At 41.2% G+C, this 20,517-nt stretch overlaps 1 protein-coding gene across 2 annotated transcripts in view; it reads right to left on the bottom strand.

The window, feature by feature from the left end:
- FBLN5 (fibulin 5) overlaps window positions 1–11,937 on the bottom strand; it is a 46,930-nt gene extending 34,993 nt beyond the window's left edge. Inside the window, exons 1-5 of one of the 2 annotated variants that reach the window (XM_009875981.1) lie at window positions 11,855–11,933; window positions 11,487–11,683; window positions 9,260–9,314; window positions 6,747–6,798; window positions 5,354–5,596 (exon numbers count right to left, since the gene is read on the bottom strand). In XM_009875981.1, the coding sequence (XP_009874283.1) occupies window positions 5,354–5,596; window positions 6,747–6,798; window positions 9,260–9,314; window positions 11,487–11,503 (367 nt within the window). In that variant the 5' untranslated portion in view covers window positions 11,504–11,683; window positions 11,855–11,933. Of the gene's footprint in view, window positions 1–5,353; window positions 5,597–6,746; window positions 6,799–9,259; window positions 9,315–11,486 lie in introns of both variants that reach the window. The other variant, XM_009875980.1, reaches the window with a different exon arrangement.
- Between the last annotated feature and the right edge of the window lie 8,580 nt (window positions 11,938–20,517).

Below are 20,517 nucleotides of genomic sequence, written 5' to 3'. Positions count from 1 at the left end.
TCCATCTGTGCAAGGTAATGTTTGAAGGAAGGAGTTTCAATCCACAAATGTAGGATGGAGGACCTGTAGATGGGGAATGCAGGAGGTCTTGGCAGCCTAAGAAATGAGGAAAGCTGAAGCAATGACTACTCCACAGATGAGGCCTTGAAGGACAGTTCTCTCTTACGCTTAGAAAGAGCATCTTTCAATTTCCCTCTGTTTTCATGCTTTTTCCTTTTCAGCTTTTGCTTTAAAAGTAAAGATGATGCCTTTAAAAAAAATTTTATTTATTAGCTCCTCTGGCCTCCTCCCTTCTTTCTGTCTCTAGGTCATACTCATCTTGCCTTACGCTTACACCTTTCCTGACATCTGTTTCTCTGTGCAGTCTGCTTTCTCTGATCCCTCCATTCAACCCTCTTAGATGCCTCCCTACCCTCATCGTCTGCTCACGTTGTGCACGTGCATTAATAGGGGAGAAAGCAAAAATAAAAGCCCACCCATTACAGTTCTTTCCACAATGCCCAGACGGATCTGTGTTTGAGGCATGTTTTAAAGATCATTGTAAATCAGGAAACGGCAAGGTGGAGTGAAAGGAAATTGGAAAGAGCTCTCAGCTTATGAATGTATAATGCAAGAACATGGGCCCTCGCTCCAGTTTAATCTTGCCAACAGTTACTAGACTAAGTTCCTTGAACAAAAAGTCATTATTATGTCTAACCATTCTGTATTTATAGAGAAGTAGCATTAGAAGACAAACAGTTCAAGCAGTGCTCTTGTGCTAGATGTTCTTTGCTTTTTCCTGTATGTGGTCTTTTATTCCAGCATTAATTGTGGATATAAATCATTCCCAACCTGCTTTGGAATGAGTTTAAACAGACTTCGTGCTGTTGAAAATACAGTACATTTATACATACAAGATATAAAGCATTGAGCAACTCCAGGGGTAAAAATGCCATGTATCATGAAACAAACCCACATAAGATTTAAAAAGTAATTATCATTAAAATATTTCTCTGTCTGTTGCCACAAATGGCTACAGCTACTTCCATACCACTCACAGGACAGTGGAGTGGGCAAAGTGATCACTGACAGGAGTTTTTGAGAGGCACTTGTGCCAGGAAGGCTTTGTTTTCACAAAGAACGAGATCTGGAGATAAAAGCATCAGTACTGACTAATAAAAGTGCTAAGACTGAGTGGTGAACGTGATGGGGAAGGAACACGGACACCTAATCCCTATCTATGACCATCCAGGCCAGAAAGGATGAGGCCCAAAAAGCTTAAAAGGGAGAAGAACGGCTTATCTTTCTTTTTTTGCTGTGTTGGAATATAGCAGCCCCAGGAGGGGGAATATTATTTGAACCACCCGGGGTGCACATTCCTCTGAGAGCCAGGGAAGGTGGGGCCTTGGCAGGCAGGCCAGGGGCCAGGCCGGGACAGAGCCACCCTCTCCCTGCCTTCCTGAGCTTCTGTCAGCTCTAGCAAAGGGGGGATAAAAAAAAAAAAGGGGGAAAAAAGACCCAGCTTGTTAAATCTCATGCAGCTTTCAGATCAAATTTTTATCCTGTTTCACTTTGGAAGTCTGTTGAACAAGCTCAGTGCTTCAAAGCTGAGGCTGCAAATCTCCTAGGGAAGGTTCCTGTGTTTAATAAGCTGTTTTGACTGGAAATCAAAGTGAAAGTAAAGATTTCTGTTGGCCTAGCAATAGGAAATGTGGCCTGGACCTGTTACCCCATATCTGACCAGACAAAAAAATGTATACTCTATTAAAAACTGGACAGAAAATCTGGCACTACAATAGCTCTGATTCCCCTGAAGTCCATAGCCAAAAGTCTCATCTTCTCCAATGGAAATACTTGTGATTAATTTTATCCAGAAAGAGAATGCTGGAAGGTGATGCCAGAACACCAACATAACAAAACTGTAAGTTATCTAGTGGCTCAGCTACCGAGCAAAATATCTTCCAGTTTACTCTTTTCAACCATTCCACCACAAAATTAACCCTTAAAGTGCTTCATATATCCTAAAAGGGTACTGAAGGCTGACAAGCAGAGAAGCACAGAACGACCTAAATACGAATAACATGAGCAATGCTTGTAATTGGTTCATATTAGGATGATTCATGTGATTCAGACTTTATTGGATGACCTGGGTAAAATTTTGGTTGCTCCTGAGGACCCTGTCAAGGTTCCCTGGTGTCATCTGTCCAAGTCCTTCAAGCACAAAACCACACAACACGCTATTAACTGCACCAGAAGTCCTAGAAACAGGGGATCAGATCTTTCTACCATTGCTGCCATGAGACCTGTACTCGTACCACCTCCCCACATGACCATATCTTCCATCCTAGAGAACATAGATAAGAAAATAAATACCGCATCACGACAGTGAATGTCTCCAGAGGATTTCACTAAACTAAAAATGAAATCTAACTCCAGCAGAGACCCCTTCACTCTGACAGGCCTTGTTTTAAGTTTTGTTTTCCCTCCTTTAACACAAGTATGATCCATCATCTGCCCAAATTCAAACCTGATGTAGACTTTGAGAAGCTGCTCGCAGCTAACCGTGGTTCTCAAAAGGCAGTCTGTCCTTTCCGATGCCTTCTTGTTAATATGTCTATTCACCAAACTTGCCCTTAGTATTAAATTTCCATATTTGAAAGTTATAGTGACAGAAGTGAATAGCACTGGCTGAAGAACACATTAGACCTCACATCTCTATCAGCATGGATAGGAACGTACATGCACTTCACACTAACTGCCCATTTCCTGATTCAACTACAGCACAGCTAACAAAATTAATACACTGCTGGAAATCTACAAATCAGTAGATAAAATAAGGGGTTGATCAATTTGCTAAGATGAGAAGGACTAGCTGCAGTTTTCAAAGGACTGGATAGTATACACACTTATTTTTACAGAAAACTGTTATCCCACCATTTCAAAATTCCTCATTAAAAAAACCATTTTTTAAAAATTTTCCAGTATTTTCTAAGCGCAGCTTAGAAAATACATTTTTCCCACCTTGGAACATAATGAGGGCAATGATTTCAGTACAGAAAAATGTGCCCCAAAGTAGCTGAATTTAAATCTAGACTCACAGCTCCCATGAACCACCATGGTCTCTTCACTAGGGAATGACACAAAGTACATCATCTGAAAGCAAGTCCTGCCAGAAATTTCAGACAATAGGGCAGAATCAGCCCAAAAGACGAGTCAGTTTTAGCTCTTGTATTGTTCTGCAGCAGCATTCAAAACAGAAATGTTCTAAGTTAAATGCAGTTCCTTAGTCTACAGACTGGCAAAATTTTCTGTTGAATATTCTAAATCTCCCTTAAATCTGAGTAACACATGAGCAGCTTATATCTAAGTTAAACACAGCATAAAGTGGAGTAAATGGAATCAAAATCTAGCAAAACATGCTAAAGCAGGAAAAATAACCAAGACATTTTTTTCATAGGGTTATTTGTATTTAGTAGTGGAGATCAGGGAATATCAAGGTGCTGAATAATGTCAGCACTCTGCTGGGGCAGCAATTCTTTCCCTGTGTGTTTGTGCAGTGCCTGGAACAGGTTTGCTCCAGTCTCAGCCGAAGTCTGTAGTCATTAATGCAATGCTAGTGCTAACTGTTGTGTACCACCCTCTACGTAAGGAAAAGGCAGGTCCTGTTTCACAAACCTCATCTCCTTCTATGACAGGGTGACCTGCTTGTTGGATGAAGGAAAGGCTGTGGATGTTGTCTGCCTTTACTTTAGGAAGGCATTTGGCACTATTGTCCACAGCATTCTCCCAGAGAGATTGACTGCTCTTGGCTTGGATGGGTACACGCTTTGCTGGGTGAAAAACTGGTTAGATGGCTGAGGCCAAAGAGTCATGGTCAATGTAGATAAATCCAGCTGGTGGCCAGACACGAGTGGTGTCCCACAAGGCTCAGTACTGGGCCTAGTCTTGTTTAACATTTTCATCAATGATTTGGATGAGGGGACAGAGTGCATCCTTAGTAAGTTTGCAGATGACACCAAGCTGGGTAAAGTGTCGATCTGCTTGAGGGTAGAGAGGCTTTACAGAGGGATCTGGATAGGCTGGATCGCTGGGCCAAGGCCAATTTCATGAATTTCAAAGAGGCCAAATGCTGGGTCCTGCACTTCGACCACAACAACCCCCGGCAGCACTACTGGCTTGGGAAGGAGTGGCTGGAGAGCTGCCAGGCAGAGGGACCTGGGAGTGTTGACGGACAGCCGACTGAACATGAGCCAGCAGTGTGCCCAGGCGCACAAGAAGGCCAACGGCATCCTGGCCTGGATCAGGAATGGTGTTGTCAGCAGCAGCAGGGAGGTGATCATGCCCCTGAACTCAGCTTTGGTGAGGCCTCACTTCAAGTACTGTGCCCAGTTTTGGGCCCCTCACTACAAGAGGGACACCGAGGTGCTGGAGAGGGTACAGAGGTGGGCTGCCAAGCTAGGAAAGGATTTGGAGCATGTGCTGTATGAGGAATGGCTGAGGGATCTGGGGCTGTTTAGCCTGGAGAAGAGGAGACTGAGGGGAGACCTTATCACTCTCTACAACTACCTGAAAGGAGGTTGTAGCGAGGCGGGGGTTGGTCTGTCCTCCCTAGTGGCGAGTGATAGGATGAGGCGAAATGTCCTTAAGTTGTACCAGAGGAGGTTTAGGTTGAATATTAGGAAGAAATTCTTTATGGAAAGGGTTGTCAGGCATTGGAACAGCCTGCCCAGGGAAGTAGTTGAGTCGCCACCCCTGTAGGCATTTAAGAGATGGGTAGATGTGCTGAGGGACATGGTTTAGTGGTGTTGATAGGGCTAGGTCAAAGCCTAGACTTGATGATCTTGAAGGTCTCTTCCAAAAGAAACTGTTCTATGATCCTATATACGCTCCAAAGAGCTCGTAGTCTAAGTGACAAAGCACAAAACAACTCTTATTTATACCATTTACAGGAAGAAGACCGAGGTCCAGAAATCTGAGCAAGGTCACATACGGCTAAGAACTCAATCAAGGTTTCCTTTTGCCATCTAACACTTCAAATGGAGGGACAGGTCTCTCAAAGACAGAATCCTAAGTATTAAATGCATACCTCTGATGCACTGACAAATCACCTACCATCAGATGGTTGTCTATCTCATAAAAACATTACTTCTCTCATAAAAGTGGGTTTCCTGACTAAATATCTATCTTAGCTTGCCCAGAACGATGACTATATAAAACCCATGGCTCACATCCTTTAAAAAAATGTAGCTGAACTTCAAAACACTGGCCTTGAGTGATTCAGTAGCTAACGGACAATTGCAGGACAATTGTTTCTCTAATGTCAGACAAGCTTAAATAAAAGTAAAAAGATAGAATAAAGATTTCTACTACTTACCAGCACACTGATTGTTTTCATCCAACTGGTAACCAAATCGACAGATCAGAGGTCTTGTAACAGTAGGGTAGTTGGGAACAGGGCCTGGTGCTGGGGGCGGTGGATAAATATTTGAATAAGGATTCAGATATGGTGATCGATACACTGGGTTTGTTCGGGGTACGCATAAATAGCCACCATTCTGGTTGACACACACCATATCTCCTCTGCAGGCCTCAGGAATAGTCCGACATTCATCAATATCTGGAATGAAATTGCACAAATTAAAAGAGCAATTGCTTCTTAATGGGACCTACCCCAAAAATAATTAACATATTTTTCTCAAGACTTGGCTAAAAAAAAATTATACTCTCTTTAAATGGAAAAGCTAATCCTTCCTTGTGGAGCCTCATTTTGAAGTTAGATCATATTAAAACAGGAAACACCCCATATATTCAAAATATCCTTTGTTCTACTTGCTTTACTTCACTCTTAGAGAGTAGAGGGAAAGGGGAAAGCCTGTTCTGTTATTTCATAAATGTTCAGTTTAAACACTGATTTTCACATGGCTACAGCATGCTACTGTCTGTTCCTGCTAGAGGGTCTGTCCAAACCACAACATGAAGATCAGGATTTCAAACGTTGGTGGTTTGGTTTGCCCAGCTGTGAAACTTGGATCCTAGTCTGGAACTCCTGAGCTCCCTCTCACAGAAAAAGTTAGGGATGTTCAGACATGGGGACACAGATCAGGCCTCTTTCTTGCTCTGATTGAGATCATTGCTGAAATAAATTTAGAAATATACAAACTGAGCATTTCCCTGGTTCTTGAGGCACAGAAGCAGTAGGCTGCTAAGACAGAGCAAGCAATCTGTTGCCGGCTTTTCCTTTACTGTTTGAGTGACTTTAATGCAGGCAGAAGATGCTGCCCTGGAGACTCAATGCCATTGATAAAAAAGATGCTATAGGGCAAAGCGAATGTTTCCCTATTTCCCTAAATTCCCTTAATTTACTTGGAGTTTCAACGCTGTGCAACGGTAGATTTTATCTAAGCCTTGGGGTGGAGGCTGCCAAGAAAGACAGCAAGTACTGAGTTTGGAGGAGAAAGAGAGGGAAGGGTGAACAAGCTTTGTCATTTGACAACTAGACTGAACTCCCATCAAGATATATCTTTGCTCTTTGAGAAGTGCTGACAGCCAATTAGTATCTCAACAGTATCAAAGATCGGTATATACTTGTGCTATGTAAACACACATTTTTATGTATATATTTGTATATAGATATACACAAACACACATATTTGTCACACAGCAAGAACTTTTCAACTAAAACACACTATCAGCAGCACAATGTTAACTCAATAAAGTCAGGATATCTGAACTCCAATTTAAATGTATTAATTTAATTAAAGTCCTACCTAAGCACTGCCCAGAGGCACGGTCCAGGTCAAACCCATTAGTGCATTGTTGCTAAAATGAGAAAACAAAGGACACACTATGAAAATGTGAAATGAGAGGGTTGCAGAGTCAAATGCTCATCTGGATTATTATGCTAAGTTCAATTGTTCAGCAATATAGAGTACACCAAAAATAAAAAGTCCCTTTCTCAAAGGACAGTCAGCAAGGCCCAAACCCGAGGCCTCAGCACATAGGCCAGCCCCTTGATTCAGGAGGTAGTTCCCTCAGGTGGTGACAGTGTCAGGGTCTTCCTCTCCCCAGGAGGAACTGACACATGATGTGCAATGGGCTCCATACCAGTTGTTAACACAGAAGTTACAATCTTCTGTTTCAGGGTCTTCTTTTTTGCCAGAACAGGGGCATTTAGTTAAAAGCTACCAGGTAACCTCTCTAATAGGCTCTAAAACTTCACAGACAGATCGAGCGTTCAGTATCTATGTCTCAACATGCTAGCCATCTGTAAAAACATAACAAGCTTAATAAAAGTAAAGCTTTTCCTTTACACCAAACCTTTTGATTTTTAAAGGATAAATCTTTAGACGACACATGTTCTAGGCACGCAAGGTTACTGGAAGCCTTGTTTCTTCCTATCCTGTGGTTCTGGTCTTTATCAGGGTCACAGCCTTGAGTCTTCAGCATCTTATCCATGACCCTCAGCATTTCTAGACCAATGGCAGTCCTGGTGATGACTGTGACAAAGCCCATTAAAACACTTTCCAGCTCTCCCTAGTTTTAGCCTGCACTTCCAGCTATTTAGGAACATGCCAAGCAGTTGACACAAGCACAGGGTCCTGCCAGTAAGCAGGTTACACTGAGGAATGTAAGAAAGAGATATCCAGAGAGAACAGGGACCACTGAAGTAACCAGAGACCAGAGGGGTGGAGGATGGAGTGTGTTCAGGGTTCTTCCTTCCTTGCTGTTGCTAAATGACAAAGACACTTATTTTTGGACTTTGTGGGAGAAGTCAGTGGAAGAGTAAAGTATTTGGTTCATGTTTGGAAAAGTAGCAAATTGCAGATGGAAGACAAGGCGTTAGAGGGATGACTCAGTGGAACTGGGCCATTGCAGGATCTGGGGAGGGGACATGAAGCAAAACACGTGGCACAGTTTGGACTGCACTTGCCACTTGCACGTACGAATATACAAAACCACGGCTAGAATTGTCAAACAAGTATGAAGGAATTCTGCCTTCATTTATTTTGGCATTCTCAGATGTTTTGGTATGATGTTGTGGAAAGCCAAGATATTCTGATGGGAGAAGGGATAATCAGCCTCATGTTTTAAAGAATGCATGTACTCTACCTTTTGTTCTCTCTTCTGTGCTATGGTGTATACACTACAACTAGGTTAGCAAGAAACTTTAAGATAGTTTTTAACAAAACTATTTTCTTCTGGACAGTAAATGATGATTCAGAAGCACTGAAACTACTGTAGAATTGGTTTCAACAACTTTCTAGAATTTTATTCTAGAAAAGATTCTAATATTGTAAAAAGGATCAGTTTCAATATTGTCAGAAAGAATTTATTGCTATCATTCTGGTTTCAAGTTGGTTTTTGCTTAGACTTCAAAAATCAATTTACAGTAGATGATGTTTCTATAAAAATCACAATAGAAACAATATTTTTTATATTATTAAAGACATCCCAAAAATTCTCCAGGGGCATGAAAAACATTTCCCATACAGATCCAGTATTCACAAAAATATCAGTAAGCATGCCATGTGCAGGAAATTTTCAATGTAATAGAAAAAAAGCAACTACATTTCAGAGACTTCGGCAAAGGTCTTTAGAAACACTGCTCTGGACACTGAGTATATTTGGATTATCAACTAGCAATCCAAACTTAACATGCATTTGGGAACTGTTTTTCCTAATTTAAAGTCCACATGGAGTCCAAGAACACAAAGAACTAATGCTTCTGCTGTTTAAAGAACTGGACTGCTTTACTTCTATCCACCCTCAAAAGCCCTGCCTCTTAAACAAAAATGGTTTTGGGCACAAATGAAAATTAAAACTAGGATACAGTTATTCAGGATCACAGTCCAAAATTCAACAGTCTTACGACAAGATCCTGCTATACACAGAAAATGCCTATTTATATGAATATATTTTCCAAGCATGGATGTTCCCCACCACAGAACTGAGCTGTCCCTGCTGTCATGGGATGGCTTTTCTTATTTTCTTCTCCAGAAATGTTCAGTTCAGAGGCAGAATCAGGTTTTCAGAGAGGTCCAGGTTTCTACAGGGATATTTTGCTGAGCTGGCAAGGATGAGTCAATAAGCTCAGTCCATGTTCAACTCCAGAATCCTGCTGGCTCCAAGTTCTCCTCTCTAAACCCTTAGACCACATAGCTTCCTTTACATGTAAACTCCAGACCACAGAGCTTCCTATTCACCTGCTAGCCAATAAAGTCTTATGTCATATAGCACTTCAGTACAAACCAGTATGCAGATCTCTGCATGCATCTCTCACCTGTGCTTTTCCAGGGCTTGAAAGGCAGACGGCCAGTGTGAAAGCAGTTAGTATCCTGTAACATGACAGAAAATAGGCTGAAAACCTTCTGATATCCAGGCTCATCATATAGATTTAAATACATATGGACAAATTAATTTCTAGTGACACTTAAGTGTATTTCACAGTTTAGCTAACAAGAATTTGGCCTTTGGAGAAGTAATACAGTAATATAACTGTGGGCCAGATACAGATCTCAGTCACTAATTTTACTATTGTTTTATGCAACTGGGATCAGAATCAGACTGTGCATGCCTATTAACTAATCTATTTTTTCATGATACCCCATGCAGCAGCCCTTTAATGAACAAATGTGCAATATTCATTAAAGTGTTTTTGCCCCTTTCTGACACCTTTCTTTAGAGAATATAAAAGTTTTTCTTGCACATTATGCATATTTTACAGAGGGGTAAACTAGAGCCTAGCCATGATAAAACTAGAGCACAGACCCTGTCTAAGCTCAAGAGTGCAATGCATTGGCAGGGCTGCAGACATGTCACACAGGAGGTCCTGAATTCAAGCCAGTTGTTCTAACCGCTAAACCACATTTCATCCCCAGGAGACCATATCTGAGATTAATCCATTTTCTTAGGACCAGATTCTGTCCTTTTACTCAGTCTTGAGTAATACGTTGCTCTGCAAGTAGACACACTGTGCCAGGTCATCAGCGACTAGAAGCTGCTATCTTGAGTGGAACCTTCCCCAGTTATATCATCTTAGCATCTAGTGGGACCTACTGGGTCTCTTCACTGCAACTGAAAGAAGATGATCTCTCGTTAACAGAGCTCTAAGGCTATTTTTGGAACTTCTTACGTGAAGCATTAACATTCTGGTCAACTAAACTCCTAGCCCTAAGTGTTTACTCACAGACAAAAAACTAGGAAAGGACAGCTAGAAATATTTTTTTTTTCTGTATACTATGGATTTCAGTGTTTTGCCACTGCCTTATATAAAAGTTCTCAATACAGTTAGACCACATCATGCTTATTTTGGATTCTAGTTCTGAATGGCAATTGTATACAATACATTCCTACAAAACCAGTACAGGAAGCAAGGGCTTTTTTAGGTAGCCTTAGTTCTGCTACCCAAGCAAGCTGCCAACTTTCTTTCTTAGAGCTGTCTCTAATTTCCAGTGCAAACTGAGCTGCTGAACAAGACTTACGAATACATCAGACAAAACCACACACAAATAGTGACCAACACATTTGAACACATTTAAACGAAGAGACAGGCACAAGCTCTGAAAAGTAAACATAAACCCTAAAACGGTTGTTCATAGTGCTGCGCAGAGGGATTGTACTGGTTGGCAGCATTTGAGTGACAAGAAAAGGCAAATTCTGCACGGACTTTTCCTTAGAATCGGATACAGAGCATTCAAAGTACAAGGTTATCCATTTAGGCTTGCACTTCGTTTATTGATTCCTCAAATCTTTTGGAAGAGATTTTAAAGCATGCACTGGTATGAAGACTGCATACTCACTTTGCATATTGCAAGAACAGCACTGGAAGGAAATACAACAGGTTATTGCTGAATGTTAACAGACCTAGCAACTGGGCTACGCTCTACATTATTGCAGAGCAGTGCACGCTAACAAAATCCTCTATAAAACTGGTCAGACAAAACTCATCTGTTTCTAGACAGTCTCTAGTTTCCGTTGTTATAAAATGATATATTCTTTCCTCTTGATGGAGGTGTGACCTTACTGCCTCATATGTGCTCTGCCTGCAGCCACGATCTCAATTTGCTCTTTACTTTAGCTCTCAAATCCTTTCAAGAGTTCTTAGCAGACATGCAGCACAGCCTATCAATACTATATGCAGCTGGTCACAGTAGCTTGCCTAACAGGCAAAATATTTTAAACTAGTAATTAGCTTCCGCAACAGTAACTAATTAGCTTCAAATCAATCACTGTAGCCAGTGAGATCGTTTGCTGTCGCAGTTCAGCACTCCTGCAGATGCTGGGGTTCCTAAAGTGCAGAGTATACGCACAGATCAAGGAGGAACTCGTCAGAGACAGCGCAGCTTTAATAACAGAGAGATCATCTTTCCCCACCTCTGACCATTGAGATCCCGTCTCTTTGCAAATGGCTTTAGCAAGTGGATTGGCATACCAAAGCCATGCCGCAGATATTTTCCACAAGTAGGTTTCTCTTTGGTAAGTAAAGAGGTTTCATGCATACCACTTACCTTTTAAATCCTTGCATGTCCAAAATCGTTGGGAAAAGGTGGGAAAAAAAAAAAACGAGTCTGTACTGACGAATAACTAGAAAGTTTTTCCAAACATTACCCTCTGCTAGCACTTCAGTTTCTCAGTCATTTATAGTCCAAAGAATGAAATAGCAAGTAATGGAGAAGATCGGGAGCCGTCTGTACCTCCTCAGACACTGGAGAGAATACAGAGAAAGCACCTGGTTTTGCTTAGTTCTCTTCTGTAATTCAGCATTAAACCAATTGGAGGAGGAATGTTAAAAATGAACACTTCATTTTCTAAGTATGTTAAACAATGCAAATGGGGGCCTCAGCCTGGGACAGCTGGTTTAGATTACAAAGCTCACCAACTGGCTAGACTCCTCACAACAACCTCGAGGAGCCTGCCAGGATAAAACACTAACAGCTTGAAGGAAAGCCTCTCCCGCTGCAAGCTTCACAGTTAAATGTGCCTCAGAGCAGAGAGCACCGTTATTGGATGAAAACCCTTATCAAGGGACTGGAAAAGGGAAGGGATTGTTTTCCTTGCTCTGAGAACAAAAAAAAAAGAAAAAAAAGAAAAAAAAAGAAAAAGCTTTTTGGAAGCCCTCTAGCCAGTGTCTGGGACGATGAATATGCAGCACTCGCTGCTTCATGCCAATGGCATACTGATGAAAGGTCTGACCCTCTGGGAGGTGAGTAACTTAAATTCATGACGATTGCAGCTACAGGAACTATACTGCTTGGGGATTATTTGAAAACAGGAATAAACAAATTAAATGTTCAAAGGAAAACAAATGGCTTGTCTCCAAATACTGGCCCTTTTTAAACTCACCCCACGCTTAAGGGAGCAGTTTCTGAAATGAAATATTTCTCAGGAAAGACATATCTTGCAGATCTCCAGTTATGATTGATGAGGAAGGAAATAAAGCACTTTTTCAGGTGTTTCGCAACTTTGCCACAGGTAGAGCTTTAGTAAGTCAAGCAGAACATTTAGGAGATGTGAGGGGTACACAATACAATGAAATTAAATTCAGACATAGACATTAAACGACAACCTTAAATTTCTGTTGAGTCTTCCATTTGAGGAAACCCTTTATTTCTAAGGAAACTGAAAAGTCCAATGAGATAAAAATCTGTCATACATCTCTCTGTAACAGACTGAGCAACAGAGAAAAGTTTTTAGATATTAATAAAACTGGCCTCTAAGCATAGATATCCAGCTTGAGATACAAAGACTGAGCTGCTTCATGGTTGATGAGCATTCACAAGTCATGTCAGTGCCAATGGAAAATGCAACAGCTCTGTAGGTACCTCACTAATTGGCTCTAATTGTCCAAAATTTTCAAAAATTTCCCAAAATTCAACAAAATCCTCATGGAAGGGACTTCTGAAAAAGTTTGTTGGGTGTATGGCAAGAGGAAAATTTTGTCCTGTGTTAGTAAACAGGCAAGAGATAGAAAGCAAAGATGGCAAACATTCATTGTGGCAGAAGGTTAACAGTGAGTACTCTCATTACTCCAAGTCCAGTGTTTCTCAATACACACAATGATCTGGAGAGCTAACAAGTCTAAAAGTAGCAGTGCTTACTGTACAGTAGGAGTGTGGACATCTACTGAAACTATGAGAAACAGCTCTATAGCAAAGCACATGCTCGGAGCATCCATTTGTATGGATAAGGAGCTTGCTTCATGTATTTCTTGATACTTCACTTCTTGATCACTGACTTCTCACCATCACATGGCAAAATCATTGCACACATGCCAGAACCACTGTACGAGTGCAGCACCAGTCTGTTCCCAAACAACTGCTCAGACTAAAGAGTTCTGATTCACCAGCCAACTGGCAGACGTGGTCCAGCGCTGCAGATGGGGTGAATCCAGACCTGACCACCTAAAGGTCTCCCTTAAAAAGTAATACTGTACAAGGATTTTGATTGATCCTTTCTCCATCTGACAGCTGGAGTGGATAAAAAGCAGAGTATAAAAAGTGCCAAAACCCAACTTGGGCTAGTTTACAGTGTGGTGACTTCCCCCCCCCAAATAAAAGGATATGATGCCATGGCTAAGTAGAATTTAAGCAGCACGTTCTGTAACTACCATCAGCCACAAAATAATGAGATGCAGCCACATCCTTCTCACAACTCTCTGATATGAAGAGTTGCATGAAGGAAAATGTTTGTGGCATATAAAACCTCTTTTATTCACCCCATGAAAACATGGACAATTCAATACATCATTCAACACCATGTGCTGACATCTTCACCATTTATGGTTAAGATGGTGGCTAAACTTCAGGTCTGGCAGCACTCTCACTCCAGTGGTCTCAACTATTCCCCAACGTTATAAAATCCGCTATTTTCTTTAGATTACCTTGACATTTTCTTTGTCTTCATGAGGAGGTGCAGAGCAGTTTCTAGTATAAAATGGGGCTCTGTTAAATAAATGAGCATGTTCTTAAAAGTTTACTTTGTGCATAGCTGGGGTTGAAACTATATCTCTAATTATGTTTAAGACTTAGATTTTGAAAATTTTGTAATATATAATCATAAAAGGCACATAAACTATGTTGTGCAACCTTAACTCTACCCTTCTTGGACTAGAAGACTGAATGTGTGAGTTGCAGCATGCTCCTGTAGATAATGCACAGCACTGGGCTGACAGGGACCCTCAGCACTAGAGAACATAATCTAACAGTTTCTGAATGCTACAACAAAAGCAGTGTATAGGTCAAGGAACTCAATAAGAGTTAATTACTCTCAGCAATCCTGAACAAAAAATCTGCCTCACAAACCCCATTCCTCACCTACTGACTTATACAACATTGCATCTCCTTTTAAAATCCTGGTTTTTATACTCGTGCGTTTCCAGAACTACATCTGTCAAACACCTTTCTTAGATGCTCTTGTCATTTTTTAAAGTTCACCCTCTCTGAATATTCTCAAGAACATTGTCAAACTGCAGGAGCTGAGTCAGATCACCCAGATCTGTACGGTGGTAGGTGTGAGAGCCCAAAGTAATTCTAAGCGACAAGTCTTAAACATCTTTTACACAGCCATGCAGACCTGAATTCACAAAAGGAATTTGCTGATAACTGACAATTTAAGGTACTATATGTCCAGTATGTCAGATTCTTGAAATGTCCATTTTGCTCCTACCAAACCTTACAAACCCAAATTTTCTACCAGCAAAACTGGTAAAACACTCAGAGCACAGCTGCTGGGCATTTGGAGGAACAGTTGCATTTTGACAGTACCTCAATACCGCAATTCACAAGTTGGGCTTTTGCCTGATTGTGGAAACTGATCTAAGTGCTCTTGGAGCACTTGCCAAATAAGCAAGCTTTTGCTACTGTCACATGTTGATATAGTACGTGACAGGCAGCAACTTGAAATACACACATCTCACCCTACTGCCACATGAATAGCACTAAGTACATGGAAAACTTTGTCTCAAACATAATTTTGCCTGGAAGAGGGTAGGGCTTTTTTCTACCACCTCCCAGAAAAAAAACTCAGTTGCAAACTTTTGGTATTTGGGGAGGGTTCCCTCCCCTTTTTCAACTACAGACTACCTCAGCTTATCAGCTGAGATCTGCTTCATTCAATGTCTGAATTGTAATTGCTATCTCATAACATGAACGATGCAATAACCTGTTCCAGACGGCTCAGGCCAGAAGATCAAAAGCACAGTCCCACACATATTTTCCCTTCCTAGCCAAACATAACACAAGCAAGAATTAATAGTGAAAATTAACATAATATGTAATTGTAAAAACATATGTGCTAACCAAAATGTACCAGAAATGTAAGAGTCTCTGAGATGTCATGTTGATCTGCAGCTCACACTATGGCTTTCAGGAAGGAGAAAGTGTAAAAGTCCCTCTTGTGCTGCTGTCTCTTGTGCCTCAGGTGTCTCAACATGGCACAGTTATCATCCTTGTGAGATAGCCACAGAAAAAAGAGCTAATACAGCATCTCTTCTTTCCCTCCTGCATGGGCATGTCACCCGTCTTTCTGAAGCATGCGTTACTTTGGGACGCAAACGCTGCTGACGGTATCACTGCTTCCCCAGAGCAGTAAGCAGAGGGCCATTGTAATGTTGTAATAGACGGTCTCAGAGTACTCCACCAGACAGACTACATAATTTCAAGTTTTTGTTTTACTTTAGCTAACTCTACATCTTATAGATGTGACTATCTTTACAGGTCACTCAGATACTGGATTCTAACAGCACAATTTCTTCCTGGAAAGAAGTTACAGGTGGAAAACCCAGACACTACTTAATCCATTCTGAAATGTAACACTAAACATGGAGTAGTATCTGATTCCACTTTATTGCTTTGAAAACATATTAGTTGTCCCATTAACTAAGGAATAGTGGAATCTAGCACATACATACCAAAATTCAGACAGATTAAATTAATTCCCAATGAACCGCATCTGGTATAAGACAAAACTATTACAGGTATATTACATGAAAGGTAATATAGGAAGGCTATCTGAGGCAAAAAAAGAGTAATATTCTTGGAAGAAAGCTTCAGTGTGGTTCAGGGATTTTTTTTTTTTCCCAACAAAAGGTAAGCAAGAAAAGTAAAAGGTTTTTTAACTTCCCCAGGACAAATACAGAATCTTTCACAGCATTTTTCGTGAACATGACAACTCTCAGCAGGTCTCTTCCTATTACTATTAATTTGCAACGGAATACAACATTCTGCCCTCTTTGAGCAACCTGTTCCTGTGCCTCACCACCTTACAGCAAAGAATTTCTTCTGAATATCTAATCTAAGTATACTCTCTTTCAGTTTGAAATCATTACCCCTTGCCCTATCAGTACACTCCTTGAGAAAGAATCCCTCCACATCCTTCCTGTAGTCCCCTTTAAGTACTGGAAGGCCACTCTAAGGTCTCTCTGGAGCCTTATCACAGAATCACACAATGCTAGGGGTTGGAAGGGACCTCTACAGATCATCTAGTCCAACCCTTGCCACAAGGACCCACTGCTGTCCTATGGATAACTTACTGTTCCTTAGGACTCCAAGGTCTTTCTCCATGGGGCTGCCTTCTAGCAGGACAGCCTCTAGTCTGTACGGGTGCCTGGCACTGTTCCTCCCCAGATGCAGGGGAGGAACTTCTTCTCCAAGCTGAACAGCCCCAATTTTCTCAGCTTGTCCTCATAGGGGAGGTGCTCCAGCCCCCTGCTCATCTTTATGTCCTTCCTCTGGACCTGATCCAGCAGGTCCATGTCTTTCTTACACTAGGGCCCCAGAGCTGAACACAGTACTCCAGTCAAATGGTCTAGACAGTGTGCTTGAAAAGAATGCTCTTTAATTTTGTGACAAGATATTTATCAGCCTGCTTTAATAACAAGCATAAATCCTTTACAGCCAGTTTCAGCTAAGAATGACTTTCCATAAATAAAGACAAAAAAGTGTTATTACTTCTGCACCAAGACTAAAGTCTGTTTCGCTATTTGAGCAAGCCAATATTCAGCCTTTGCAAGCACCTGGACTACATAGGCCACTGGTCTCCAATTATGACCAGACAGAAGTATGTACTCAAACCTCAGGATCGAATTATTTTATGTTTAAAAGCCTCCAGATCGCAGTGCCTTTTGCAGTTTCTGAAACTCTTTACTGTCTTGTACACCACACTGTATGCACTGGGCACATCTGGCACAACAGCATCAGCTGTGCATTAGAGCAACTGACTGGAGACAGTACTTCACCCTTCCAAGTTAACCTGGAAGCATTCCCAGTCTGCTGGGCCATGTGTGCTGGGAAAGCATTAGCTTCACCTGTGCTTCCTCCTCTCCCAGGTAGATCATTGCCATCACAGAGAATTTATATTTTTGGTCAAGTTTATTTTATTTATTTATTTATTATTTCTAGATTTAGTTGAGCATTCTTTCTCTCCCTGTTTTTATTTTATTTTATTTTTATATATCTCCTTCAGTCTGCTTAAGCCACTCAGTTTGTTTTTACCCAGAGCAGAAGATTGTCTTCTGTGGCATCAAGCCTATTCTGCCTTTTCCATTAAAACACTTCAGGTCCTGAACAAAGCCAAACAAGTGTGTGGAAATGCCATCTCTCAACAGGGACATTTAAATGTTTACAAGTATGTGTATAACTTTTGTAAGGGTACCTGCCAGAACCCTGCTGGCAAATCCAGAGGAAAAAAAATATTTTACATCAGCCCTCTCCTCCACAGCTTCTCTCTTTTCAAGTGGTAGGAAATATTCCCTTTTAAACATGTTTTGCTCTTATAGGTGCACATACAAGCAGAGACTTCTGGTTGCATTTTATAATAAAACAATCAGCTACATTTTTGAATATTTTCCTTACCTTATTATTTCCAGGTTTATATGTTAGACAAATATAAAAGTGGCAGAAAGTTTCTGTCTGAGGAGAGGGACAATTTTGACTGGTTTGCACTTATTCAACTGCTTTCCTAACCCCAGAAGGTATTTTTAAACTTTTCTTCAGTTTAACAACTACTACACTTATTTTACTTACTCCCATAGCAGGGATTACACCATTTCACAATTTGCCTGTTTACTTTTGGGGTTTTGTAATTTAACCATGCTGTTTGGAAATAAATTGGCTACAAAACTGAGTAATAAAAATGATGTGTGTTGTCTGCTTCTCAGACTCATTATTCACTGCTCTGCAGCAATGGAGGCTGCTACAGGGAAGCAACTCAGAACGCCACAGGTAGCATTTCCACCCAGCAGAGGATGCTACTGCAGTTTGCTAGTTCTGATGTACGTGTGCTGCAGCACTTAAAAGTCTCGTAAAAGAATGCAGGTTACAGCCCAGATTTTTGTTTGTTTGTTTTTTCCAAACCTGTTAGCCTTTGACTGGACTTGCACCAGTTGTCATAGCAAAAGGAACGGAGCAGTACTGGGAGCTCCCCCTGCAGCCTGGCTCTGATCCATTTGGGTGCTGTGGGGGACCAGAACCTCAAGCAGCCATGTGAAAATTAGTGGCACCGGACCTTTTCACAGCAGAAGGCACTTGTAAGTGCCTCTGCTAACAGAGCCTGTAGCTGGAGACTGACAAAGCAATCAGTCCCCATTTTGTCCACTGTTTCAAAGCAAAATTCAAGAAGCTGAAGTTGTGCCACATGAAAAAAACAAACAGAAAGGAATGAAAACTCTGACAGGTTAAATGTAAAAAAAGAAAAGCAGGCCAAGAAAGTTTGAGAAACAAATCGTAAGGGGCATAAAAGCTAATAATAAATTCCTTTTCAGACACATCAAAAGCAGGAAAGCTGCCAAACAGTCTGCAAAGCCAACAGATGAACAAGGTATAAAAATAGTGCTTACAAAAGATAAAATCACAGTAGAAAGTTAAGTACTTCTTCTTCATCTGCATTTGCTAGAGAAACTTCAAGACATTCCCATAGTGGAATTAAAAAAAAAGAAAAGAAGTAAAACCTAAAGAAAAAAATCATACTTGGGTGGATCTGCTTAAAACTGAAGTGTCAGCAGAAGAGGTTGTAGAACAAGTCAGAAAAATGAAGAGTAACCATTTATCAGAACTCATCTGACATTTAGAAATTAAGTGTTGTAATTGAATGTGATGGCATGTAACAGCTGAATTATTTATCCTAAGTGTAACCTCTTACAAAATTGCCTTTGTGCTAGACGAACAGAAGGTACCAAATACAACACTGTATTTAATAGGTTTCCATATAACGCTTAATTAAATACAGAACAGTAAATCAAATATATCAGATGAATCAGTAGCACAACACAGGAGACTCGGTATTGATCTTCTAGGCATAGATACATCTTCTTGGAGATTACTCTTAACAACTACACATCTCTGAAAACTAGATCTGATCCATGGTACATGGATTTATTTTTTAATTTACTTTGCTATTCCATGCAACTGAACCTGGCTCCAGCCAACTCCTGACACTTGTAAATAGCAAACATTAAATTTTTCCAGCAGAAACTTGGGATTTTGGGTATAATAGTTGTCATCTGATTTTACATCCTGGATTTCATCTCCATCCTTTGTAGTCACCCTTGGGAGCCCAAGAAAGAGATCATGAAATGGGGCACCGACGATGAGTTAGGTGTGGCTAAGACTCCTGTGCGTCCCAGCACTGGGATATGCCATGAGGGGATCCCTTTAGAAAACCAGGGAGGGGAGAAAGAGGGAAGGACCCAAGAAGCTAAGTCCAATTGCTTTTTGGAATGGGACTTCTCAGCAATAAGCCCATGTCCTCTCCTCTGCACTCTATTTTTGGTGGCAGCCATAGATGCATCAATACTTTTAGCAACTGGGGGACTCGGTGCCAAGTACAAAGTCAAAACCACATCGCCGTGACACAGCACACGTAACCTTCTCCTCGTGAGTTACAGGCTCAACTCAGCCTCAGTTTGGCTTCTCAGCAGAGTTTCCTTTACACCTCCAGAACTGAAAGGTTGGCCATTCAGGTTTTGATTTCTAACGTTTCCCAATTCTCCATTTTAGTTTCTAATGAAAATCTTTTCTTTCATGAACTAAACTAACAGGCGACATTGTAACAGGCCTCTGCTACAGGCCATCTGACTAGCATGGCTGATTGAATGAGGCTCTCTATAGACAGACAGAAGTGGCCTCACGTTTACAAGCCCTGGTCCTAAAGGTGGACTTCAACACCCTGATATCTGTTGGAGTGACAATACAGCAAGGCACAAGCAATCCAGGGGGTTCCTGGAATGCATTGATGACAACTTTCTTCTCCAAGTGGTAGAGGAGCCTACGAGAAGAGGTGCTTTGCTGGACCTTGTTCTCACAAACAAGGAGGGGCTCATGGGGAGCATGCAGTTCAAGGGCAGCCTTGGCTGCAGCGACCACGAAATGGTGGAGGTCAGGATCTTCAGGGCAGTGAAAAAGGTGTGCAGTAAGCTCATGACCCTGCATTTCAGGAGAGCAGACTTGGGCTGCCTCAGGATCACCCCCTCTAAGCCCAAGAGCTATGCATTCCAACAAAGAGGAAGAATGGTAAAAACCACCAGGTGGCCTGCATGGATGAACA

Source organism: Apaloderma vittatum, unplaced genomic scaffold, assembly GCF_000703405.1.
Source record: "Apaloderma vittatum isolate BGI_N311 unplaced genomic scaffold, ASM70340v1 scaffold13949, whole genome shotgun sequence".
NCBI classification, from domain to species: Eukaryota; Metazoa; Chordata; class Aves; order Trogoniformes; family Trogonidae; genus Apaloderma; species Apaloderma vittatum.
Note: the sequence above shows the minus strand (reverse complement) of the source record. Positions and strands in the feature narration are given on the sequence as shown.